Source organism: Chelonus insularis, unplaced genomic scaffold, assembly GCF_013357705.1.
Source record: "Chelonus insularis isolate UGA/USDA-ARS -01 unplaced genomic scaffold, ASM1335770v1 contig_3_pilon, whole genome shotgun sequence".
In the NCBI taxonomy this organism is placed as follows: domain Eukaryota; kingdom Metazoa; phylum Arthropoda; class Insecta; order Hymenoptera; family Braconidae; genus Chelonus; species Chelonus insularis.
The window spans coordinates 1,018,342-1,046,253 of NW_023276556.1; the positions used below are offsets into that span (position 1 = coordinate 1,018,342).

At 30.7% G+C, this 27,912-nt stretch overlaps 1 protein-coding gene across 1 annotated transcript; it reads right to left on the reverse strand.

Moving 5' to 3' along the window:
• On the reverse strand, positions 1 to 27,154 carry LOC118068337 (homeobox protein invected-like). The gene is made up of 3 exons (XM_035085655.1): positions 25,285 to 27,154; positions 2,685 to 2,690; positions 1 to 519 (listed from the first exon to the last, which is right to left on the reverse strand). The coding sequence occupies exons 1-3, from the start codon at positions 26,690 to 26,692 to the stop codon at positions 167 to 169; spliced, it is 1,767 nt and encodes a 588-aa protein (XP_034941546.1). The 5' UTR covers positions 26,693 to 27,154; the 3' UTR covers positions 1 to 166.
• Between the last annotated feature and the right edge of the window lie 758 nt (positions 27,155 to 27,912).

Below are 27,912 nucleotides of genomic sequence, written 5' to 3' on the forward strand. Positions count from 1 at the left end.
TATTGTACTTGTACTCGAATTGTCGTTTTTACAATAATAAATACAGCGAAAAATTTACCGTAAAATTTAAATATAGCAATATTCATAATATTTATAAAGATTAAAATGTATCTTTTAAAATTCTTTGTACAGATTGATAAATCGACGATATTCTTTTTCGAATTAGTCACTTGGCTTGGAGTTCTGCTGCTTGTTCTTCTTCTTCTTTACTAAGTGGCACTGTAGAGTGATTGTAAAGACCCTGAGCCATAAGTTGAAGCGCCAGAGGATTTTTTTGTCCACTTGCTTTCTTAATTTTCGCTCGTTTATTTTGGAACCAAATTTTTATTTGAGCTTCATTTAGTCCCAAGTCTTTTGATAATTGTTGTCGTCTTCGTTCAGTGAGGTAACGATTTTCAGCAAATTCACGTTTCAATCTTGCCAATTGTTCTCCACTAAATGCAGTCCGTGGTCTCTTTTCTTCAGGTGTTGCTGTTGCCCGGCCTTCACTCGATCTCTTTACTCTCCTTGTTCGTGGACCTGAAGACACACGTAAACATCGCGTCGTTAGCTCATTTATTTCGTGAGTTAATAAACGATGGATAGTGTCAAAAGGAGTCGTAAAATTGTCAAATTAACTCATTGCATTCATTAAATGCCCATAAATGTTCGTGTTCTTTTCGAGTTTAATTTTTTCAACATCCCGAATTGTCCCATAATTAAATTTCCAGTAATAAAATTTATTAATTCATTTGTATCAACCGCAATAATATCACTCGATGCTAAACAGTTAACGGTGCTTTTATTACTCTGCGTGACAAGGTTTTTCTAATGTTCGTGAATTTACTATACGCTGTTTACATGAGATGGAGATAGATCTATTAAATAAGCAATCATTTTATCGCGTTGGTTTTTCATGCTATTATTCTATTTAATTCAGTCATGTCTATAATTAATAGCGTTTATTTTACTGTCTACTAAGCAATCTATTGTTTTCTAATGTCAATCATTTTAATAATTATTACTCTGTCATTATTTTCACCGCAATAATAAATAATCACTGTTATAAAGATATCTTTAGCAAATTCAATTAATTGAAAATGACAAGGATTTTTGTGTTTCTAGATAATCTGACTTTGAAAGAAAATAATCAAAAAAATCAATGACCTTATTCAAAGATGAATAATTTCTTATATCGAAAGTAAACCGTTTTTAACATGAAATTCTAGAGCAAACCGCAATATCAAACTTATTAATCATAGTAGACTTTTTTCCTGATGTGTTCTTGGACTTGAAAACGTGCATAAGCATAGGATATAATCAGCTAATTAATATGGTAAATTAATAAACAACAGGTTGTGTCGAAAAGTAGTTGCGAGTATGTCACTTCTATACGATTAATTTATTAGGTACATACACACGTATGTGTTGTACATTAAAATGAATGTTGTAAGCATAAAGTGGCTTGACAGATCGTGGGCATAAACATGCAATACCTACTTATAAGTATGGCAAAGTATAGCAATGATTAATGACCGCTTGACACTTCTTCATTTCTTCAGACTATTCGTAAGGTCAAATCAATATAAGACTGAGACGAAAATGAAAAGCTTTGCTGTCTATATGTATATTTATACTAATTTTCTACCATCTATTTTCTCCTTTTTGCTTTATATATACATTCATGAGCATGTATTACTAAGTGTCAGCAAATGACTCAAGGCATAACGAACGACAGTCTAATTACTTGAGCAAAGTATTGCGCCCTTTCTCACTTTGCACTGAGAAGTAAACGAGGGTGACTTAAAACCAATAACGTCAAGACGTTTGCCTACTGCTACGCTGTACAACTGACGTATCTTGCATACCAAAGCTCGAAGTATTCACTGGAACCACTAATTTCATCATGACTTAGTTAAACTACACGTTACTATGAACTATATGATGCTAGATAATACTGCTAAATCATTTTTTCCATTGTAAACAAACTTTTTCATTTAAAATTCTAACACGTAAGAAAACATTTAATAAATTATCAGAAAATTCTTATTAAAAAAATGATTATTTAGAAAAGAATATTAACCAAATTGAATGAATTTAATTCAAAAATTTATTTTTAAAATTTTTTTTAACTGTATTACCTACTTCTTAGCAACCGAATGATTTATCGATCGATTAAATTATGGGCTTTTATAACTACTATGCTACTGCTTTATTTATTTAATAAAACTGAATTTTTTCCTTTGAACTTCGGATAATGATTAACTAGTTATATTTATGTTTTACGCTCTATGGTTGAAATTATTGTCACTGAATAATAGTTATAGCTTCAATTATTTAAACATTCAAATGAATCAAATATAAAAAAATTTAGAATTCTTTTTAAATATAAAATAAAGTTTAAAGCAATTAACTGAGTAGAAGAGATAGTAATTAAAACTCAAGTTCTTTCAAAAATCTAGCCATTTTTTCGAATTCTCGAAATATACTCAAAATAATATCCTCATATTTTACAAGTATTTTTTTTACTCTTTTCAATCATTGTGGGATGTTAATACTAATACTTAGTTTCTTTTTGTTAAAAAAAAAGGTAAGAAACTGATGCATAAATGTTTTTCGTTTCGAAAAGGCTCACGTTCAGTAGAGTCGACTCATCAGTCCGTATAAGATCAGCCCATCAGACGTGTGAGGAAGTAGCTACTTACTTCGTCCTGAGAACAAAAAAAAATATACAGCTATTAAAAATCATACCTTTTAATATTATTAATAAATATCTCGCGGTTCATTTTACATTTAAAAAAGTGTAGTTATGTATATATATATAAAATTATTAAGTGTTAGATAAAACATTCAATTGAAATCCATTAATTTATTGGTTAATAATAATACTGATGAAACCAATTAAGTTATTATTTCATGTAGAAGGAAAAAACTTGAAGGTAATATTAAGGGGCTAATATTCATGGATGAATATTAGTTGAGAGATCATGTGACACGAACAACCAAACATGATTGAGGATGTGGTTACGTCACCACCTGATATATCTATGAATAGTTTGACTTTCACCAGCAATTAATAAATGTCAATGAAATTTATTATCACTCAAATTTTAAGTCTTTAGGTACATTCATTTGGACACATTCAAAATGGATGTAAATAATATATCTTTCAATTTTTCTTGATTATTTTGTATAATAATGATATGTTGACTTGCAGGTTTCATTCATAATTTTATTTTTCAATCACATGGGAAAAAATATTTTGTAGTGACAACAAAGTGGAAATTCAAGAAAGAAGACAACTCTTTCAAGTTGAAATATGAAGAAAATGATTAATAATTTTCAAGGCATTTTTGATGATTAAGTTTTTCATCATAATATTTTTAAAATTCATCAAATTATCTTTTTTCAATATGCAATATTTTTTTACATAATATTATTTATTATGATTTGATGTATTTTAAATTGACTTATTTTTACAGAAATATTAGCAAGTATAAAAAATATTAATTTTTATTAACACAAATTAAATTCCTTGCTTGTTAAAGCATTTCACCATTAATTTTGATGTATACGATGTAAAGATTATGATCCTCAACTTTCCAGATTTATTTACTTATCCCAATTTTATTATGATTATTATTATAATTTTACTGAATTCGTCGTTAAAGTCAGTTGTATCTTAGCCGCCTTTATGAGCCTATTAGGGGCGTAGAAACAACTCATAAAAGTATAAATTGAATTCCCCGTTCGAAGCTTGGCGTCTAGCTAATCACCGGTCTAAAAGGAATGAGAGGAAAAAAATGAACTATCAAAATGATTCGCACGGTCGAATGACGCCCGGCTGGTTCATTAGCCTGACCTACGATTGACCTCCTGACTCGTTTTTTTTCTGCAACTCTATCGATTACTCAAACTCTTTGGCTGCACTCTTTAACTGCTTTATGCACTTTTGACATCAGGAAGTTTATTTCTCTTATATATAGATACTTGTCCAACATCTACAACCACTCGTGCTGTATTTTTATTTCACTCAGTTTACGTCAATAAACACTCGTTCCTTCCGTTCTGATGGACCACGTGTGAGAATTGAGATTTACATTCACGAGTTCACAAAACTTCAACTTCAGTTACCGTTATCTTCTACACAGACTCAGAATAAAATTTATCTTTGGTAATATAAGCTTCTATGTGTATGTATCGTTACATTAAGCTTTATCTGTGTTAATTTACTTCATGATAATATAAAAAAAAAAAAAAAACTGATGAATATTTTTTATAACAAATATATTAAAATAATGTAAACAACTTCAAAAGAGAAGTTATTCTATAAACAAGAAGTTTGATTTGAGTTTAATGATAAAATATGATGATTAAAAATATATTTGACTTACTTATTTATTCAATAATTATTTAATTCAAGAAATTATTATAAATTTTTCAATATTTTTCTTGAAAATCTTATTTAAAGTTTGTTTGCAGAAAAATATTGCTATAATAATTTTTCAATACATGTGTCAACATTAATATCAATTTACAGCAATAATTAAAATAACTTTGCTGTGATTAAAATAATTTGATCATTAAAATATATCCTGTGATGCTGTGAAATGAATTAATCTACGTCAATTATCCATAAAATATTCTCCTGATTCATTCCTGATCATCAGTCGAGAAAAATAATAATAATAAAATGAAGTAAATTGTATACTGCAGTCCTAGATACAAGTTAAGATTCTATTTCTTAGACTTAGTAGCTCAATTCTGTGTGTGGTAAACAGTTTAACCATTGAATCAGTCCGGGTGGTTGAAATTAATGTTGTCTGCTTAATTGGAGCCACCGCGCCGAGTATTTGTGTGGCCGAATAAGTGGTGCTCACTCGCTAATTTTCTCTCTCTTATTTCTTTGAATGTAGTGAGTAAAAGTACAAATGTCTGTAATTCGTGCAAAATTTTTTTATACATTAATTTATCATAAAATTTATCTTTAAGTGAAGTGTACATTAAGATAAACCCCATAATGAAAAGTAAAAATTAGGATTAAAAAAATAATCATGAAAGTATGTCACGATATATAAACGTTTATACTTTTAATCATTTTCATTTGATTTTTATAGTTGCAAAGTAAATAAATAAATAACCATTACTTAATGTAATATAATTGATTCAGTAGTTATTGCTTTAAAACAATGATAATGACTTTTTCTCCTCTGGTAATAACTTCTATCATTATACCCATGGAAAACAAAATGTCAATAACAGCAATAACACAGTAACAGCTATTATCTTTAATGACAGAAATAATTGTAATCTTCTCTTTAGCTCATAGCAATGTGAGTCAATGACTGTAAAATAACCAATCACTTATATGGCAAGGCCAATGACTGTCGAGATTATACTCTCTAGATGATAATTTTACAGTCGAATAAGTTAACGTAACTTTTATCTACACTTTCATTAAATATTCACTATCATTAATTCACCATGAGTTATAGTGTTTTTTACTCTTAGAAAAGAGACAAAGCTTTAAAATAAATAATATGACGATAAACTAACTGAATGAATGTAAAACAATTAACATGAATAATGTGATTGTCCATGAAACAAAGAAGTTAAGGACATTGAAAAAAATTCGTTGGTGATTTTTTGTTATTTCTAAATAAATAATCCAACAACTGCTAATAATCCTACAAGAGTAATTTATTTTCTACGGTAAAAATTGGCCTCGAATGTTGTCAATGGTTGAAGCAGAAAAGAAAGTAAAGAGCGAGGGTTTGCTATATGTTAGGGAGATGTCAGCCCCCCGGGGCTGTAACTGCCTTGTTGCGGGTTTATATGTATAATTGGACTTTGACACGCGAGTGAGTCTAATGTGCTTACAGAATACATTGATGAGGGTTTATTTTTTTATTGCTGTAGTCAATGTAGTTGGTATAATATACATATACATTAATTCAGTATTATTTTCAATATTATTTCAAATCCTTTAATTCCAAAGCGACATAATCTGCATAAAGATTTCTTACTCAACTCTGTTTACTTGTATATTATTAACTCAAGTATTCAACTGATATCTGCATCAGCTAGTAGCTAATATTATTGTATTATGTGTAACGCGTGGCCAAGCAAAGTATGATGACATCTTACTAAATGATCGACAACTCACGCGAGTTATTATTATATCTTCTTTATTATTAATACATGAATTCATTTAGTTATATTATGTTGGCTCTCTATCAGCCAATACATCGAGTTAAGCTTAAATGAAAATATGGTTGTAGTATTATAGTGATTGTGTTAGAAAAAAAAAATAGATTTTATTTTATAGCTTCAAAGTATAATCAGTAGATGTATACTTTGATAAAATATGTAGATTAAAATTATTTGATATTACAATGCAGTTTAATTCTATATGTTTAAACTTGATTAAATATTTTTTAAGATCATCCATTCATGAGATCATTCTATCAATCAGGCTTAATTATGTCATCACATTCAATCATAAATATCCATATGAATTTTTATTTATTTATTAATCAACTGACTGGTAAATCATTATTTTTTATCTTTATTATCAACTATTATTCACTTGAACTTCTTTTCAGTTGAATTGTTTTTAAATTATTTCTAATTATTGCAGAAAAATTTGTTGTTTTAAAAAAAAGTGAAAATTTTTGTATTTTAATGGAATGTTGTTGCATAAAAAAAGCTATACATATAAAATGCTGGGAAAAAAATTTTGTTTTCGATTGCAAAAACAAAAATAAAAATGGAAAAAATTTATTTCATTTTGAAACATGTGACAATTTGACCTTTTTTCCCTGACACATTCATTAGTCCTGTCATCGACTTTAGAACTAACGAATCTATTAATTCTTGACACATAGCTTGGTCACGCACGAACACATCTACACATTTATAATAGCATAGAAAGAATGTATATCGCAATATAAAACTCAAATTTTATTTTATAGTTTTTTAATTTTATAATTAATTAATTTTTTTTAGCCATTATTTTTTTCTGTTAATTTTATTCAGCTGGAAGCTGATGGAATGACATTAGGGATCGGATTTTTAGGCCACCCGATATGGGAACTCTTGGGATTCACGAATGCGCGTGCGAATTCTCATCGTTGGAGGCCTTGAAAATAATGGCTTCCTGAAAGGTGGAAATTAAGCTATTAATTATCTCTAATACCCCGACATTTTATTTTAAATTTATTCTGTATCTAATTTTTATATATCAGATCGTGTTTAATGCGTTAAAACTTGCAAAATTTTTTCTCATTCTTCTTATCATCATCATCATTCCAATGATATCCCAACGTCATTTATATCAGTCATATTCTATCATTCTTGTCTAGTGTATTCAACTTCTTTGCACATATAAGCAAATGTCTGAAGTGAGATCGAATAAGAGAGAGAGAGAAAGAAATAATCACTTCTGGTAAGCAAATGTCTCGGATGCTGGCAGGGTGGTCGCTCGAAGATCATTTTTAATTGGGCGGTGGGCAGGCCTGAATTGAGATTTATGAAGTAAATTCATTGTTTCGTCAACGGGACCACCAAGACTGTTCCTATTTATCGCATGTCGTTTGTCCTAAATTGTCTGGATGTTTCTAGCAATTTTTGCAAATTTCATCTCTCTAGCCACAAGTTTATGACATTTTTGACTTCAATCATCAGCCCAACGGTCTTTTTTTTAAATACCATCACCAAAAACAATATTAACTATTAACAACTATTATTCAAGAATATTTTAAAAATATTCTTTTGTGTAATATTATTGTTAATAAGAATGTATTGTCAATCAATGGCTATTAATTTTGTCCATAAGAATAATAATTACTGCTTCGACTATAGACTGAATCCCATTATAGACCAAAATAAAAAGTATCAAAATGAATGACGAATTTGCTAGAAAAAAATTGCAGTAAAAAATATCCAAGCTGATATTATAACTGTTTTTATTGGTAATTATTTACATGAATATTCCATTAATAATGAAGTTGACATAATAGGCCAATTGGAGTCTATAAATTAATGGAGTAAATCAAAATGATTGATTCCAAGTACAAATGGTAGACGGGAAGGGGATGTAACTCGTTTGCGGTATAGTAATACCCTACAATTATTTGGTAGTTCCTAAGCCGGAAATCACTTAATTTCGTAGCTCATATAAGTGAAGACCAAGATAAATTTAATATTCGAGAATTCGTCGCTGCTTCCCTGTCTGCTGGTGAGTGATGAGAACAGTAGAGGCTTTACTAGTGAGTAGAATTGGCGGAAGTAGTAACTGTTGAAGAAAGGGTATTGTGATGTGTGCTGGATGTCTTTGAACACGTGTCTCATCTTATGTTTATATGTGACTCTTAATAGCTCTTCCCCAGTAAACCTTTAGATTAATCTTGCTACACCTTTGATAATGGAATGACGTCTTTCGTTAATATATCACCTCCAAGTTGTATTTAAATTGAAATTTTTCAAGATGTATCATCATCTTAGAGATACCTAAAAGCTTCTTTTATCATTAAAAACTGATAGATCAAATCTGATTAAAAAATATATGCTGACTCTGTTAAGAAGGAATAGAAAAACTTGAAATAATTTTAATGAATGATTTGTTGGATTAATTTTTGGAAGAATGATGATTTTATAATTGAATTCAACCCATTTAGGGTATATTAAGATTGAAATAAAATTAATTATAAAAAAGAGTGAATAACTGAAAGCTTGGAAGAATGAAGTAATGATACATGTTGGAATGTAATTTAATAAAAAAATTGTAAAGTGAAACCATAAATTTTTCAATCCAATTTACAGCTTGTTCATAAACTCAATTATTAATTTACTTTCTTCTATTGAATAACATTTACAACATTTAAAATTAATTTAAAAAGGAACATTGTTTAAATAATTTAACAATTCAAAGAAGTAAAAATTGAATTACACAATAATTGCAAAAATATCTTAATTGCCTCTTCTTATGATCAACTTCACTCTGATCTACTTCAATTCAAACGTGTTAGTCTTTCTAGGAATTCTCATGTTCCAGGAACAAGAATATAGCCTAAATAATAAACTTTTTAATTAAAAAGTAAAAAAACCATATTTCTATGATGGAGCATTAATTCACAAGTTCTTTGAAAAAGTATTCTTATCAACTCTTATTTATTTTGTCAATAAAAAATATTTAATGAATTTGACATTCTAAACATGATAGTGATCAGAGTATGATAAATGAACTCAATGAAATTTAAGTATAATGCATGCATATCAAATTCGGCAAGCAGTTTAGTAGCTCTTTAATCTTTAGTCTGTATGAAAGAGAATTCTGGTAACGATTATCAGAGATTATGTATATCAAGATGCTTCTGTAGCACTAGAGAATTTTTGGCATGTGAAAAGATACTCCAAAAATGTATAGCAAAATATTCATCCCCCTCAAAGTACTTTTTCTTTAGCATAATAAATGAAAAACAAATCAAGTATATGAGAAATAAACTGACTCAATAAATGAATTCACAACACTGAGACATAATCTAATAACATACGATAATATACTTTTCATTACAGATTTAGTGAGTTTTTAGTTTTATTACATCGCTGGGGAATGAAAAAAAGAAGTAATCTTAACTCTTCTCATAATCGTCTTAAAGATTATTTCATGACGCATTCCGTTTAAGATATAGAAAAAAAATATTCGTTGTGGCATTGCGATAAGTTAATATTATGTTACTGCACGGTTGAGTATACGAGGTGGTATATCCGTCTCAATGTTCGTTTGAGCGTGCGTTCACGAATGCGATTCTTGAAGTTAAGATATTTCGTCGGGTCTCGTGATAATGTGACAAGGGAGCACGGCATGACCTTAGAGAAATAAATTGGTTAGTATGTTTGTCAGGCGTTAGGAGTCTGTATATGCACCGTGATAATTTTCTATTTCGTTTCCTTTCTTCTTGGCTCTTAAACAATTTTTTAGAGTTAAAAAAAGAATATTTTCCGTATAAAAAATGACTTTAACAGCATACCCATGGAGCGATCTCTTAATAATAATATTTCTGGCTTGACTTGGAATGCAATCTCCATAAAACTGCTACTGTAGACAGTAACCGGCCACAAATTTGAGTTAAAGACTGTGCGTCCCCCTATCTATCATCTCTATTTCTTTTATTTTTATTGTGTCCTGTTGCTTCAGCAGTATCTCGTCTTTATGAGGGCCACACTCATGCTCACGTCGATCAGTAGCTTCCAAAGACTGAAGTAAAGGTATAGCACACAGAGGAAAGGTGAAATATTTCAGGAACGTTCTATAATCACGCGGGGAGGAAGGACGTCAGTTAGTTATATAGAGAGAAGTTGAAGCTGACTCGCTCACACTCATTCAATGGACCACCGGAGTCGTCTTCTCTCGCCTTTACTCTTTAACTGCGATCCATGAGGAATTGATTTTTCTCCAGATAGACATTAAACTTATCATTTAAAAATCATCTTTTTTTGACATTAAACGTTTACCTGGTCGTATATATGGAGTATACTTAAACATTTTTTGTTGACTTCTCAAGTACTGGGATCGTTTTTAAAAGTCGAGCATCTCCCATTAAGAAATTAGTAAGATGATAGACCCGTCAATAAAGGGACGGGACTCAGCACGGCGCTTGTCGGGCCACCGAGAGCGAAGAAAAGAAATCGAGATAGTACGATGTTGCGACTTACGTGGCGGGGAGTCCTAGAAAGAGATGGGACAGAAAGAGCGAAATCGACAACTACTACAGAGAAAGAGAGTAGAGGAAAAAAAGAGAAGCTAAAGCCTGACCCATAAAAACGTCAAACTTCTCTTAACCTAGAGAAACGTCTTCATTAAGAGCCAACAGTGCGCCCGTTATATTCTTTTGGCCCATCAGATTCGACTGGACTCTTCTCTGAATCATGTCCAACTTGTAGGAAACAGAATTGAGTGAGAAAAAAAATAAATACACATTTTAGACTAAATACCATATTCCAACTAAATTACCCGCTACAAGACAGGTCAAAAATCATTCATTCTAGTGTGGGACATTGGGAAAAAGTCGTAAAATTCATTTTTAAAAATATTTTGTCAGTTTTCTTCAAAACACTATGCTAATGTAGCTTACTGCATTGAGTAACGCATTTTTATTGCCTATTACTTTTTAATAAAGCCGTTTTTTAATGTTTTCTTATTCAATCAAATAAAATACCTTCTGACAAAAGATTTTCTTTCATTTCAAACACCACAATCAAAATATTCCATTTTATTTTCAATCATTCAACATTTTTCTTCACAATGGCATTTTTTCATCAATTATCTTTCTTTTCTATCAAAAGGTAAATATTTTTAACAAATAAAATAAAATACAATAGAAGTCATAAAAAAAAAAGAAAAATGTTTAAATGTTATAAGTAGAAAAAAAAGTAATCCTCTTAAAGCAAATTAATCGGTATTTTGATGAAAAAATGATAGTATCTTGGAGATATATATCAAGATGTTATATCATGGGCATATCATGGTGCAAGGAGTGTCAGACACGTCGAGCAAATGGAGAACAAGATGTACCTGAGAAGTGTATGAACTGGAGCGTTGATAAAGTCGAAGTATAGTGGGAAAATTAGATATGAACGTAAAGTGCAGTAGTCGATAGGGTATTAGAAAACGACCAGGAGCTCATGTAACGTTTATAGAGCGCATGTAGTGCACATATAGCTAAGCTACGCCCGTGGCAAAAGAGAGAAAGAGCGACTAAGAGGGTGAAGGGAGGCGGACCACCCACACTGTGCCGCGAGACCACCGTGCTAGCCCACTGGCATACATTAGGCTCTGTGGCTCCCCGAAAACTATATCGCTTCATCCATTCTTACTTCCTTCGTCACTTTCGCCAATGTATTGTGTCAATCGTTTCGATTGCCATTAGCTCTTGAACACTTTTAACACAATTGACACTTAAGTTTTGACTTTCATCAATAAAACGCATGCAATCATTACTGGGAATGCATGGATATATGTGACGGCAAAAGAGTAGGATTCTTAATGATGATTAACCTTCTACCCATCAGCAAAATGCCTTTGGCGAGGATTTTTTTTTCTTTCTTTTCAGTAGGTTTCTTGTTTGAGAGACTAGAGAGTGAGTTTGACTTTGAAAGTATTCAGAATTTTATTAATGTATGGAAGAAAAAAATCATTTTGATAGATTTGCTTGCCACACTCATTTTTATTACTAAATTTATTTTATAAAAATAAAATTTTAAACTTCTTCCATTCCTGTAACAATTTTGTATTCACTTAATCCCAAAAATGGTATAATATTTATTTATAATTTATTATGTCTATTTAAAAAATTTTTCATTTACTTAAAATGAAACTGTGTTAAATGATAAGCTTTTAAAGAGAAATTACACTGTCATTTAACGTTAAACTTAATTAAGAAAATATTTCATACAATTAATTATGATATTTCCTTCTTGAAAAATTGGTTCTCCTTATAAGTACATATTTAAAATTCTCATGTATATGTATATTACATGATTACCTGTATATTAATGATGGGACAAAATAGTTCAAAGTGAAGCTCCCACTAATTAAATAAACATAAATTTTTTACAAAACCGATAAAAAACATATTTATCATAAGGATTTAAAAATTTCCTGCAATCAATTACTGGTTTTTTTTCATCAGAATCATTTGTTTTCCCTAGTACATTTGAATGATTAAATTACACATAAATGTATGTTAGATGAATGATAAAGATGATGAGAAAAAAAAGAAAGAATAGAGAAAAGTAAGCAAGAAGTGTATATGGGATTGTAAGAAAATAAAACGGATGTTGTTTGAAGCTGTTAATTGATACGTATTTGAAGCGGGTTGGTATGTGTTTTGTAAGTTCTACTGTTGAGTGGACTGCGTCCTCGAGTAATTCATTTGTAGAGCTCGTAAATGATAATGGTCGAGATGAGAAGGAGGGAAGAAAGAGATGAAGATAAAGACAGAAAGACACATGACGTCACATAGAAAACGGTTGGCGCAAGCAAAAGTAATGCGAGTCACCTACTATGTGACTACTCTGTATGTTGTACCATAAAAGTACAACGGGCAATTGCCTTTTATACATCCTCGCCCTCGTTTCCTTCGCTTACGGGATGCCATTATATCTTCCGAGAATCGACACACATGGCGCTGTAAGATCGTTATGCGGTCGCCTAAGGCTATTAAATCTCAAGAAACATTGATCAGAGTCTCTTTCTTCCTTCAACGAGACATATTATCAATTGATTTCAACGCGTGACTATATCGACTAGATACGTGCTAGATATCTAGTCATACCAATTTGGTACATGTAATTGTGTTGTATATTTATTTATATGTAATATTATATTTGTATAGTAGCTTGGATAACATTCTCTTGAGAAAATGACTCTCTGTAATTAAAACGAAGAAAATAGTTTTATTAGTAGACGATATATTTTATTTCTTTAGTAGCAATCAAATGAGAATTATTAGTATTCATCGACACGATTACTCGGAAAAATTTATGGCCTACTAAACAACGATTGAGAAGTGAAATAAGTTCAATATTAGATTATATCGCGAGTTACAAACTTTAATTAAACGTACTTAATTAACTGTAATGTAACTATACAAGTGAGTGACAATTATAGCCACTCAAAAAGTTGCAACAGTACGATAAAACGTTTTTGTCATTGCAGTTTCAATTCCTTCTTTGCTTTATCGTCTCCTCTTTTCAGCTCCAATTATGCTTGCGAAAAAAATTTCATTTTTCACTACATCTTGTTATGCAGTTATATTTTTAACTATCGCTAATTAATTTTCACAATTTGTCTTCATTTTTACAGAAGATCATTTCTTCTTTTACTTACGAATTTTTTTTATAAGGATATTATTTTAAAATGGTCAATGATTGACAGTGCCTTTGAATCAGTGGTAATCTTCGCGGAAAAGTTGTAAGCAAAAATATGAAGCTTTTGAAGTAAACGTACATGAAGCGAGAAGTCGGTATAACGAGCCGAAGAGGTGGTCCAAGAGAGAGTATCAAAGAGAGAAAGATTACGAGAACGAAGAACGCTTGTAGTTCGTCGTAACTCAAGTCTAGTTAAGGGAGTCATAATTTAGAGGATAGCATACCAAGTCATCGTTTACTTCAAACGACTCATAAATTATTTGCTTTTAATTTTTCAATATTCAACCAAATCATCAAAATAGTATGTATGGAGAAGAGACTTTAAAAAATGAAAAGATTTATTTGAGTTTCCTTCTTTAGAAATAACTATCTATACTGTTATGTTTACATCATATTCGCCAATTTCATTGCTTGAATGTCATTCTCAAGACAGGCAATTAATTATTGTAATATTTTATTTAAATCTCTATTTTATTTTATGAGAATTTTCGAGAAAAGAATATTAAAGGCTGAAAATTATTGAGTTGTAAACTATAATTACATGCGATTTACAGTTCATTTCCTATAATATTAATTATTTTAACTTCTACTAATAAGTAAAAAGTAATATTTATCTTTATAAATTAATAAAATTAATTAGAATATTATTAAAAATGATATTCAATTTAGTATTAATTAATATAAATTTTCATATAATTTTTTATTTTAAACAAATGAAAATTAATTTATAAATAAAAAAAAATGTTTTCCACTCTACTCTTAAGATTCGGAACAATTAATTTTATGTTATCTGCTCATTATTAATTAGTCTGTGCAGTTTAATATTTAGAAAAAACCGTATAAAAATGGAAATAATACATCATTTGATTTTATGCTTATCAAGAATCAGCTAAATCATAGTCTGCAACATAATCATTATCAGTGAAACGATGTTAGTAACAAAAGTAGCATCTGATTATACGATTAATTAAATATGCAACTTTAATATCTAAAATACAGGAGTAATTAAGAAATATGAATGAATGAAAAATATAATGAATTCATAAAATATGTTAAGTCAATGGCTTTATGAGGATGATGTCCGTATGCTAAACAGGATAACTGTCGATCAAGTTATGTGGCAGTTAATTCAATAAAATGAATTCATTTAAAAGCAATTGACCGTACAAATTAGTTAAAACTAGTTGAGATTAATAAAAAATGTATATATGGTTTCTCATAATGCGACAATTGCAGAGCATTATCCGTTAAATGACATCGCAAAATGAAGTCATAATACTGAAGCACGATCGCCTACGCGATGTCGTCGACTGTATCGTTGTTAACGCGCACGTTCGACTCGCCTACGCATTTTATATATCCTCGTGCGATGATGATGGTCTCACTAGCGGACATTAAAGGGGAGTGTAAGCATACATATTCACTACTTACGACCAAGATCTTTATACAATGAATTTTCATGAATATGAATCCATGGGTGCTTGCGTCGTCGACTAATTGCAGCGTAGAAATAAGGTAGTAGATTATAGATATAATAATCCGTGAGCATGTACGTCTCTGTTCATTTGATTGATATCTTAGATACGCATGTAATTGAGCTACAGTCGAATGTCATGTTCTCTACACTGTAATTACTGTAAAGAGTTAAATTTTAGAGTAATATGCCAACCGCTATTCATTTTTTTATTAATAGTTTATTAACTTATCACGAAACAGGATTTATTCTCTTCATTTATAAAGTTTTTATTTAATTTTATTTATAATTTTATTTATTTGACTTCCCTGTAATATAATATTAAGATTTAATATGACGTTCGTCTTTTCAAAATGGCTACTTATTGATATTATAGATATCAGTGATTATGTATCAAAGTTTTTTTCATTAACTTATGATTTTATATTCCAAAGATCAATAATAAAATGACAAAATTAATTTCCGCATTAAAAAAATATTTAATACATTTTTGGAGCAAAGGAATATAATATCTAGATACACTGTTTACTTTAAAAATATGGAAACTAAATATTTAATAATAATAACTGATAAAATGATTTCAAACAGACAATTAATGTACAAAAATATTGATAAAATTCTCTAATGCGTCATATTTGATGAAGCTTAAATATTGAATTTAAAAATACGTGAGAATCGGCACAGCTACAATTTTAGTTATCGAGTCATTTCTATTTTTTTTTTCTTTTTCTCTATTAATCATTTTACGTTAGCGAATGAAACTGGATAGAATTGACTGTAAAGAATGAGGACAATAAATCAATCAATTTTGAATATTACGATTGAAATAGCGTGCCTTTTCTCTTGGGCTCTTATATGCTTCGTTTTATATTTGTGTTAGAGAAAGAGTGAGTCTTAACAGGTGTCGAGCAACTTTACAACGCCCGCGTGCTCTTTGCGTGAACAGAAAGTAGTAACGCATCGAATTTATACCTTTCGACCTACGGTCTCTTAACTGTAATTTCATAGCCTTGCCACTGATGAGAATGACATTTAAAATGTATCTATCATGCGCCTTTGATTTAAATCATTTTCCAATATCTATAAAACTGACAGTCGATCAAATATTGCAGAAAGGTTAAGAGGAAAATTAAGCAATTTATTTTAACCTATACAATAAAATATAAACGTTTGTTTTGTTCCTATGCAAATGTTATAATCATTATAAATTATTAAGAAGCTTAGTAATCATTTCTCACAATTATCTTGCGCAGTAATTAAACGTAATCATTAATGAGTAATAATTTTTCAGTTTGTTATTTCAATTAATTCATCAATTAGAATAATTTTTTAATTTCAATTAAATAAATATTTGTACGTAATATAATTTAATTTACGTTTAATATTAATTTTGATTGTGAAGAATAAATGTGTGTTGAAGAGTTTACATCATGAAGAGAAAAATGTTCTCTAACAATAACTATATCTTTCACCTTTTACATAATAAACATTACAAAATTACATGAAAATAACAGTACAAAAAAGTTTTATAATAACTTAATTTACTGCATCACGTAAATATTTTCTCACGCTTAAAAATAAAATTTGGTATTTTTCTAACATTCATAAATCCATCAATCAAATAAATAATTACCCCGTTAAATTTTGTAAGTAACAAGATAATTATTTAAATAAAAATAAAATTATAAAAGGCAATTTGTAATTTAGTGTTTTCTCAAAGCTGGTGCAATCCACAGGACGTCCACTCGTCCTGCTGACGGCGTAGCACGCGGGGTAGAACGTACAGGTGCGTAGGTGTGTTCTGTATAGTCCCTCGTGTGTAGAGAGTGCACGCAGGACATGTAGATACACTCGCAACACACTCAGAGTAAGCGTAAGCCGGTCAACTTGGGTGGTCCGTCAAAGAAGGGACCGCACGCGGAGTTCAAGCCCCCACCAGAAAAAGTTCTCCGGTGCCCCCACCACTATTAAAACGTATGTGGAGACACATATACCAACACTCACCTATCACTTCCACATACTCCTTTCGTTCACGTACGTCGACACATAAATGCATACGAGCCAATCATACATGTATTCGTACAGATATCAAAAACACATGTGAACTTTATGGATATGTTGCTATTACATTCACGTATGTATGTGAGTGTAACGTTGCTTCCCGGCACGATCTTCGAAATATCTCTCAATTTACTCTTGTGAATTCCGAGCAGTGGTTAGACGGACTAGTGTCAGTTGGAGAGAAAGACAGAAACACAGGAGACAATTAGGGTGGCGACGAAAAAATTTAGGAACATGAGAGATAAGTGGGATGAAAATTCAACGATTATTTCATGCATGTACAGAAGTTGTGTATTTTAAGAATTTTGTTGGAATGGTAATGATGACCAGCTGTTTTTCTCCAGTCATGCTTGGGTAATTGTTAATTGTTGATAATTTCACGATGGATTGTCATGATGGCTTTGAATTGGTTGCGAAAAAACGTTACTCTTTCGTTAAATATTAACAGAATTTAAGAAAAAATTTTTGCAACATTCAATAATAATTATTTTCATTACATTTTATCATTATTTTTCACATCACCAATTAAACTAAAAACGTCGTATAATTAATTGATATCTCAAAAAATTATCCATACAATTAACAGCTGACTCGGAAGAAAAAAAAATTTTCCAGGTTTTCATGCAATTTAAAATATTTCTTTTTGCAACTAATTAACACACAATAAAAAAAAATTAGCAATAGCTTTTCGTTTCGTGACAAGTACACAGGAAAGCTGAATGCAAAGATTCTCGCATTATGTAGTATATATCGGATATAAGAGAGTCGATTCACTGTGGCACGCGGAACGACGTTCCACAATAGAAGAGAAGCTTAAGATGAATGGTAGGCAATTGCAACGCGGCGAAGCGCAACATATCGACACCCTCCAGGATCTCTTCCTTCATTGCTGTAGAAGTAATGAAATGACACTAAGAAAAGTTTTCATCGCGAGAATTTGATACGACTTTAGAGTAAGTAATTACTTGGACGATTGAGCACATTCATTTGAAAGAAAAAAAATTTACCAAGGGAAGAGTGAGATGTGAACTATAATGAAAATGAGAGAGAAAGAGGTTGTATAGAGGGGTGATTTGCTACGGCCATTTGTTACAAATGTGCGCGAGATGCATATTGAGAGCTGCTATGATGTAGATGAGACTGAGAAGAAGAAGAAGTAGGAGACGAGTAAAGAAATTGTTGTTGCGCTGCCGTTAAACTGATCACCGCTCGCAGGTTGATCTCTTCAAGACGAGAGTGTTCTTCAGCTAATCGCCAGCCGTGTGGCTCCGTTACCGCAACGGTTACTTTGCTTAAGTACTGGGGTCATTGAGAAAATTGTGGGTCTGTTTGCACTGTCAGCCGCAGACTGGTTTCATTCAGGTTAAAAGTCGACAGACAGCCTATACTTGAACCAAACGTCCTAACCAAATCGCTCTATCAGCTTCAACAAGACAATACTAAGCCTCGTGTGACTCTCACTGCCAAGAATGTCGTATTAATATCTCATACGTTGTAGATATAAACAGTAGTGACAACAAAAAAATTTTTTTATCTGCCAGGTATAAATATAAACAAGAAATATGATTCTTGATATCAGTCTTCTACTCGCAGCTAGTAAATGCTTCTGATGCCTGCTTGTATGATTAATTGAATAATAATTATAATGAATGCATACGATGAAGCTTGAGAGTAACAGTGAAAAATGTAACTCGTTTAATGACGTCTGTTATTTATCATGTAAGATTGTATAGCAAAGCTACGTTTTATCCAATTTTCTTCCACTGAATCTCAGATAAAATATAATCAGATAAAAATAAATCAAGTGATGATGGTTGGTAGTCTAATTTATCAGTAAATTCGATGGAAATAAAAGAGTCGAGATAACTAGCTCTAACTTGTTGGATTTTTCTTTTTTTTTCTTTCTCCTAGACTTTGATTTATCAAAGTAATAACTGAATATTCAACTTTTGATGGCTAGTTGATTTACAGTGCAACATTTTTAATTAATCTAATTATTACTTTTACTCTGTCATATAATTATTAATGAATTACACGAAACAAAAATTGAAGTAATCATTTTTATTCCTGTTAAATTACTTTATAACTATGTGTTGAAGATGATCATTAAATAAAGCTATTATCAGTAATATTCCTTCTGTGAAAAATAAAAACTACCAAGATACTCAAGTGATCATTCAAGATTAATTCCTTTGAATACAATTTATAAAAAATGTCAAAAACCAGCTAAATCAGACATAATTTACGAAAAACAATTCTAAATAAAAGCATAAAACTGTCAAATAAAAATGAATCAAGTGATGATACTGTTGGTAGTTGAATTTATCAATGAATTCAATGAAGAAGAAGAATCAATGACCTCCGAGTTTATAAGGTTTATTGTTCGCGGAAGACATAATCCGCAGGATGGACGATCAAGCAGTACAGTAGGCAGTTCTGATGGCGGAGACGAGAATGGAGATCGACGTCGAGAGACCCGTGAAGACGAGCTGGACTCTTTCAAGAATAGCCCCAGGGCAAACGAGAGCTGGGGTAACACAAAAAACGTCGACGGATCTGTGTGTGCTTGCTTCGCAGACTGTTAGGTCTCTTGGAACCTGTCGCATTCTGATCGCCACGGGAAAAGACTTTGAAACTGACTTATGGACGGACAGATGCAGGAAGAAACCGGAACTTGGCACAAGCTTGTGACGAATTTTATTGTTTAACAAGTTGATAATACTGAGACTTGTTACTTTGATATGTTTATAAATATTTTCATCATTTTTGAATAAATTATGAGATAGGACTAATGGCTTTGGGGTTATAGAATGTGTCAACATGTAGGTTGAATAATATTTTTATATTTGATGGATTATTTTTTTTTGTCATGTAAATTTTAAATGTAATATTCGTAGATATAATAGTAATATTATTCGGAATTTGTTATTTCAAAGAATCATTCTACACAGGTTATAATTATTGACACAATTGTTTAAATAAATATCACAAATGTATCTTTAATAATAAACTAGTCATAAATAAATTTATCATTCATCGTAGATAAATTATTTGTTATGATCTAGAAGAGTATTAATTTTTTTTACGTGAAATTATTAACCAACAGACAATCTCTTAATTAATATTTAATAATGCAATAGATTTTTATGATGAAAAATAATTATCTTAATTGTTTACCCTATTGTTATAAATGTAATTATGTTTTTTGTAATAGAACTAATCTTTGTAGATCAAGACGTAAACTCAATTATTCTTCAAGAAAAAATTAATTCAATAATAACAGTCTAACTTCACACTCATGTAACCATATTAACAAAAGTCATAATTGTAAAGAAGAAACGTAATAATTAAATAATCACTTTTTGAATGACATGACAATGATAAAATAATTATATAATTAGCGACGATGATAAAGATCAATGAATAATAAGGTAAAATAAGAATTGAATTTAACGAATGAGACACCGAAAGAAAAACACAAATTTTTATGAATTTTTTGGAAGCTGCTGCCATCTAAATATTATATATGTTCGATAATAATTAGCAGCATTGGAAGACAGGTGAAGAATAGCGTCACGCCTCTTTGCTGTAGATGCAGCACACGCGAACCGCGCATATCGTAAGTTTCTCTTTTTTTTTGTTTGGAGAAGCTCATGAGGAAAAAGCTTCCTATTCACTCATACTACATACACTAAAGTATACGCATTACGAGTTTCTTCGAAGATTTTTAAAATATTTCAGTTATATTTTCATGTTACATGGCTACTATATAAGTAGTTGAAGTTGAACCAATCGTATATAATTCAATAAAAAATTTTTCTATTAAATAAAAATGTTTATTAATTTTTTTAACTATTCAATGTAACATTTATATTGCTTTAAAATGAGTTCTCAAGGAAATTGACTATTTTTAGAAATGTAAATTTATTAAAACAACCCTTCTCTGGTATCCTTTATCGAGGCAATTGAATTCCTGGCATAACATGTATATATAAAACTCAACTGGAAATAATTTATCTTCAAGTGTTTTTTTTTTCATTTTATTTGATTTCAGCTGAATTTTAAGGCAAAAGGTTTTATTGATTAAAATTGCTACCAATAACCATTAAAAATCATATATTTCAATTAAATTTTCGATGTAGACATAATAAAAATCTCTATAAATTTTTATAATGATTTTATATAACATTGATGTTACCTCAAAAATGTATCCTCAAGTATATTTGCTATTTTTTAATAATGTAAATTTTCTAAAATTATTTTTTCTAGATATCTCCCATCATTAAGGTAATTCGATACTCATCATGACACAAACTTTATTTGAATTTATCTTTTAAATGTTTAGTAAAAAAAAAAATAAATCTATTTTGAAACTTTATGTACTGTATATATTGCGTATAAAAAATTGCTAAGACTTTAATGTCGGTAATAGCTTAATCTATTGCTTTCATGTTATTTTTTTTCTGTTAAACTCATCAGAGAAAAGTCAAAACAAACATGATTTTATGTCACTACTTTTTTATTTTTTTACACATATAAATCTTTAATATTTCTCTATTCCAACTATTATAAATTTTAATTGTATCACAGTTATTTCTATTCACAAAATGGAGCACAAATGGTAACAATTGTTACTTTTAACAAATTTTAAATCCTACGGAAAAGGGGTGCTTACCTCTACTTCGACAATTATAAATTCCGTAAAATTCTAAAAATGAAAAAACAACTTCTTTTATTGGTTGCTGTTAACTGAATTAAAGTGAACCTAATTGCAATGAAAATTTATTTAATTAAACTGTCATTTTCAAAAAAGAAAAAATATTAAAAATCTTATTTATGAATTATTTAACTGAGATATTCATGTATTGATAATTAAAAAAAAAAAATAATAAAAGAAAGAAATATTTATTTAAACAAATTAGTTAATAGGAAGAGTTTTTATTAATTATAATGAATGTAAACATCTTTTATTATCATTCTTCCTATAAATAGATGAATATTAAACAAGTTATTTCATGCTCCATATTAGTGATTTCGAGATTATTTCATGGTAGATTCAATTCATTTACGGAGTAATTACGTAATTGGATTGATTTAAAAAAAAAAAAATAGAATCGTTTTTTGTATCTTTATCTATTCCTCAACTTATTTTTGCAGAGAGTTTGATTACGCAAACGTATGTCTGCGTAGACATCTTCGGTTGAAAGTATCTCTCTACGATACGACCGTAAACGGAGAGACGACGACTTGTCTGCGAAGCAGTCGTTCATCCTGATTGCAATGAGCGATGAAACTGCGGGAGACGTTGGCTGCAGTAATAGAGATCAGCTCGTTAACCGTTTTCGCGTTTCAACTAAACCGGCATACGAGCGTTATACAATTTTATGTTTCAATGTTTCTTTTTAATTATTCAAGACAAACATTTTCATTGTTAAATCGTTGCAAAGATCATTTTGATATCCTCCAACATCTGTATTTTTTTTTTTTTTTTTAATAAAAATTGCTTTATTAAAATTTATCGTCCATTAGAATAACAATTCTTAATAATTTACATGTATTTCAATCTTTTTATTCCACAAAACATTTCAATAAATAACTTTTATGCACTATTAATAATAATAAAAATTATTAAGTAATATTTTATTCAGTTGTTAAGTGATTATTGCTAAATAGGAGGTTTTACATCAAATTTTTTATTCTGAATATATTTTTATTGTTCTTCAAACGACAATAAATAATACTGCACTGCAAATGATTATAAAATAAAATCATTAGAGTATTTAATTTTGCTATATATATATATATATATATTTGAATAAATTTATTGAAGGACTAAGTAAGGAAAAGAGGAATAATTTTTTAAAGAATAATTTTTTGTTATTTGCTAAGTAATTCTTTCAACAAATTTAAAGTTTTGATTTTAGTTTGAGTTTTATAATCTATTTACTTCAATCGAAAATCTAAATAAATCAAAATAACCATGAATCATATGAAATATCTGACTAAAGGTGATTAATTATAAATTTAGGTTATAAGAAAGCACAGTTGGGTCATGATTATCAATTACAAGCGTTAACAGTTTAAACTAGAACAGTCATGATGGTTTCTTGATGGTTGTTGACTAAATTTCATAATATCGATAATATATATGTAACCGTATAAAAGTTAGCGAGGAAATCATGAATCAATTACGATAAATTATTACTTGAACGCTTTTTCTCCGATCTTATTACCGATTGGCATACACTAAAGTTGATTTAGTGTTTCTACATGTCAAGTATTGAAGTTTATATTCAAATTGTTGACAGAATGTGTGACGTTTTTACCAAGTGTGTTCTTTTATTGTGACCACGTGTCTGTAAAAGAATAAGTTCCTACTCTCTTTTGTAGGCCCACACATGTTTAGGCTTCCTTTCAAGCAGGATCGTTACACACCTACCACCTACTCTCTTAACTTGAAGTCGTTTATACTAACTCGTAAACCGAACCATGCAAAGGCTTCGCTTGTTGTCGCGTCACGACCCGACGACAGGTTCACTTCTGTCCTGGCTTTCGTGTCTCGTTTCTTCTCGCTTACTATATATTTCTTGACTTACACATCAACAGCAACAAAATAATCACGATTAACACTTTCAAACATGACACGATCTTTTGCTCAATTAAATATTAGACTGTTATGAGAAAATCGGATGTTATACATATCCCTCTGGCTTCGTATACAAGAATTCTAAGAATTCACTTCTATAATAAACTTATAGAAGAACATGTTTAACGTGCATCTCGTTTGTTAAAACATGCTAATATATACACTCAACTTTGTTATCATGTATGATAATGAGCGTCTTTTTTTTTAGATCAGATTTTAACGAGATCTGCTTTGCTTTTATTGCTTTATATTGACCTTTTAATGTAACCTTTTTTTGGAGTAAATTTTTTTTCCAACCCATACGTTCATTATTTACTTTTACTTCAACTTTTTAATATATATTGTTTAATCTACATTCAGTTTTTAAAATAGTTTGTAATATTTTTCAAGTAAATATAAATATTTTTTAACACAATAACAATATCGCTGGCATCTAACATTTTTTTGAATTGATTTTATACATTTTTTATTATTTAAAACGATATGGTTGATAAAATACATGAATAAATAATATTTAGGAGCATTGAACTCTTGAACAATTTTTTTTTTTTTGATAAAAGGCATCGAAATAGCCGAACGATAAAAAATATTTTAAAAGATAAAAAATAAATGTTTGTTTATGTTTATTAAGACATTAAATTGAAATTGCACTTTCGTTATAAAATATCAATTTAACTTTTCCATTATTCCGGTTATTATATCACTTCAAGCGGCTACGATCGACTTTAAATTCTTGTATGATAGCAAAGCCATAATAAATGTAGAGTGTTAATTGCACAAACACAATAAAAGATCCCCATTTGAAATGAAAAGCCATTATAGTCATAAACGAATTAGTAGTTATGATTAGTTGTTTTAGAAAATAATTAAAGATAAACAATATCTACAATGTGGTACAATGTGGGTTTCAAACAGACAGCATATTGAGCAGATACAGTAGGGAGGTAAATTAATTTTCTTTATAATAATATTTCCTTAAACTCAAGTTCAATCACGTTATTCATCATCTCTACTTAATTACACGTATATTTAATAACCATTAATCAATGAGATACTAATAAGATATTAATTATCATCCACATAAATCAATTAAACCACTTCAACACAGCAGGAAAATGGTTTCTCTTAATATTTACAACTTGGTAAAATAATTTTATTGTTTTGGAAGTTTTATTATGAATTTTAAACTCACCAGAAGACGGCCGGTCCGAATATCGAGTGCAGTAAACCCACGCTGGCCAGAGCATCTGTTTGGAAGAATCAGCAGCAGGTGTACTTTGGGCACTACCATTATTTGTGGATGTATCCATAGGTATTCCTGTCGATGTGTTACTACTGGTTGATTCCGACGTCTTATCAGAACCTTCCGACGAAGATTCCAAAAAGTCTTTGGTGAGATCAATCGGTTTTTGAGCAACTTTTTTCGGTCTAGATTTCTTTAATGATATCGGATCAGTTATCCTTCTACCAAAATCAGCTTTTAATATATTATCTATGCTGAATTTCAAGTTTCCCTGCAGATCATTATTATTTGTATTATTTCGATGATGATGATGATGATGACTATTATTTTGCAAACTGTTTCCAGTAAGAGATCCACGAGCCTCTTCATCATCGGGATTAACCGGCGATGGGCTTTTATTTTCCCTCGTTGATAAGTTTTGGAGCATTTTATTAAGTGACAATCGATGTTGGTCTATGTGTTGATTCTCCTTATGTGGATGATGTTGCTGGTGGTGGTGAAAAAGAGACGCCGTCGCGTGAGTTTGGGGAGTATTTTGCAGAAGAGGATGAGAACTGGCCAGATGTACTGGATGAAGAAGAAGAGATGATTCTCGTGGATCTCGACATGTTGGACGAAAAATAGAAGGGGTTGCTTGAAGGCTTGGAACTGATGATGGTGGCGATAGAGAGAGTCTTGTTACCATGGGAACATTGCTAATGTGAAGCCTCTGAGGAGGATAATTAACTTCATGGTTCAGACCAAGAGGAGGCACTCTGGTGCTTGATGAGTAGTCTGCTAGATGATCAGAATCTCTAGAATACCTGGACAACAAGTGTTGTTGATGAAGTGAAGTCATCGGGTACCTGGAGACAATGGCAGCATCATGAATGACATCTGTCTGGCTGGGAGATGATGCTGTGGCATTTGATGATGCTGGAGATCTTACTGATGTTGTTGGAGATGGTTGTTGTTGAAGACTGCATAAACTTTGAGGACTTTGAGGTTGATTGCTAGCTGAACCACTCGATGGTGATGGAGATGGTGTTCTTGACGACGACAAGCTGACAGAATTCGTGATAGCTTCAGTCCTGTTTTCCAACCTGGAAGACGGATTTGGTGGCGAATAACTCATTTCACAGTCTTTGATCTCAACTACCAAGTTATCGGCCGCGGGCGTTGGCTCACTGCCGACGCTCAGGACTTCACTTGTCTCACTCTCACAATCAGACTCGGATTCCTCTTTTTTATTTCGTTCGATCTTTCTATCACTATCATCATCTAGATGAGATACTCTTAAACTAAAATGCTCTTCAACCTCCATACCGACTATCATTGTTTTAGCAATACCAGAATTATTCTCATCTTCGTTAATCATTGATAAGGATTGTTTTTTTTTTTTTAAATTAATCCACAATTAGATATTATTATTTTTAACAATTGATATAATTTAGTTGAGTATCTTCACTTCAGTCACATGTTTTATATATATTATTTGCATTAACAACACTTGCAGCATACCAATCACTATTTTTAATTCACGTTTCTAATAGGATTAGTAAATAAATGGCTAAAATCAATAAATGAACAAAATTAAGTGGATTGAAGTATTTTTGTTTTTGTGAGATCACTGTTATTGAGTGTTTTAAGAGTAATTTAGCACTTCACAACAGTCTTTTAAATAAATCATGAATCACAATAGATTCAACACCTGAATGAAACTCACTGACGTCCACATGCAGGCTCCAGAAACGATTGATCAAGACTGGAGCAACGAAAACCGGGTTCAAACGTGTACGCGATAATAGAACGGAGCGTGGTACGTCCGTCGCTGGTTGTCCACTTGGTTGTCGCGGATCGTCTGCTGGTGAGAGAAGTTGGAGGGCTGGCGAGGGGCGTTTCGGGGCGTTGATCTTAAGGGAAACACCCGTGGTATCACCGCCAGGCCCCTCAAGATCTGTAAAAGGGACGACATCTGCTGGATATGGTTAAAGGCCGTGGAATAGCAACGCCTTCATGATTCTATTGTCTCAGTCTATCATCCAGCAATATCATCCTGTCTTCTCTGTTGCCCGCGGTAATTCGCTCGATGAAACGTGGCGCCGTGTGCGCAGTGAAAGAACGCAAGCTTTCCTCCTCCTTCAGGGTTAAGTGGGGAAAAACTGACCGGAGTAGTAGTCCCTTCTTAGCTTCTGAATCCTGGTTATCAGCTTTACCAAGTGACTCCCCTTTCAGGTAATTGTCTACTCAGGTTTCAACTTCTCGTGAAGGTTTTTTAATATTCTATGTTAACTGTTTTATGTCCTAATCTATCTTTTGAATTTTTCCATTACATTTACATAACGATACGACTAGAGTAAAAAGATTTTTTGAAGTATCTTTATGAATTTTGTGACAGCAGCTGCATGAATAAATTTAGAAAAAAATTTTCATTTCATTAATTAGATTGCAGTAATATTATAAAAAAATGAATTACCAATTATTTTTATTCAAAAGCTAAGATAATGAGAATCAATTACTAAATGCTCGAATTTTTTGGGATATCATTTTTTTAAAATAATTAGTTATTAAAAATAAATAATTATTAGATATACTTTG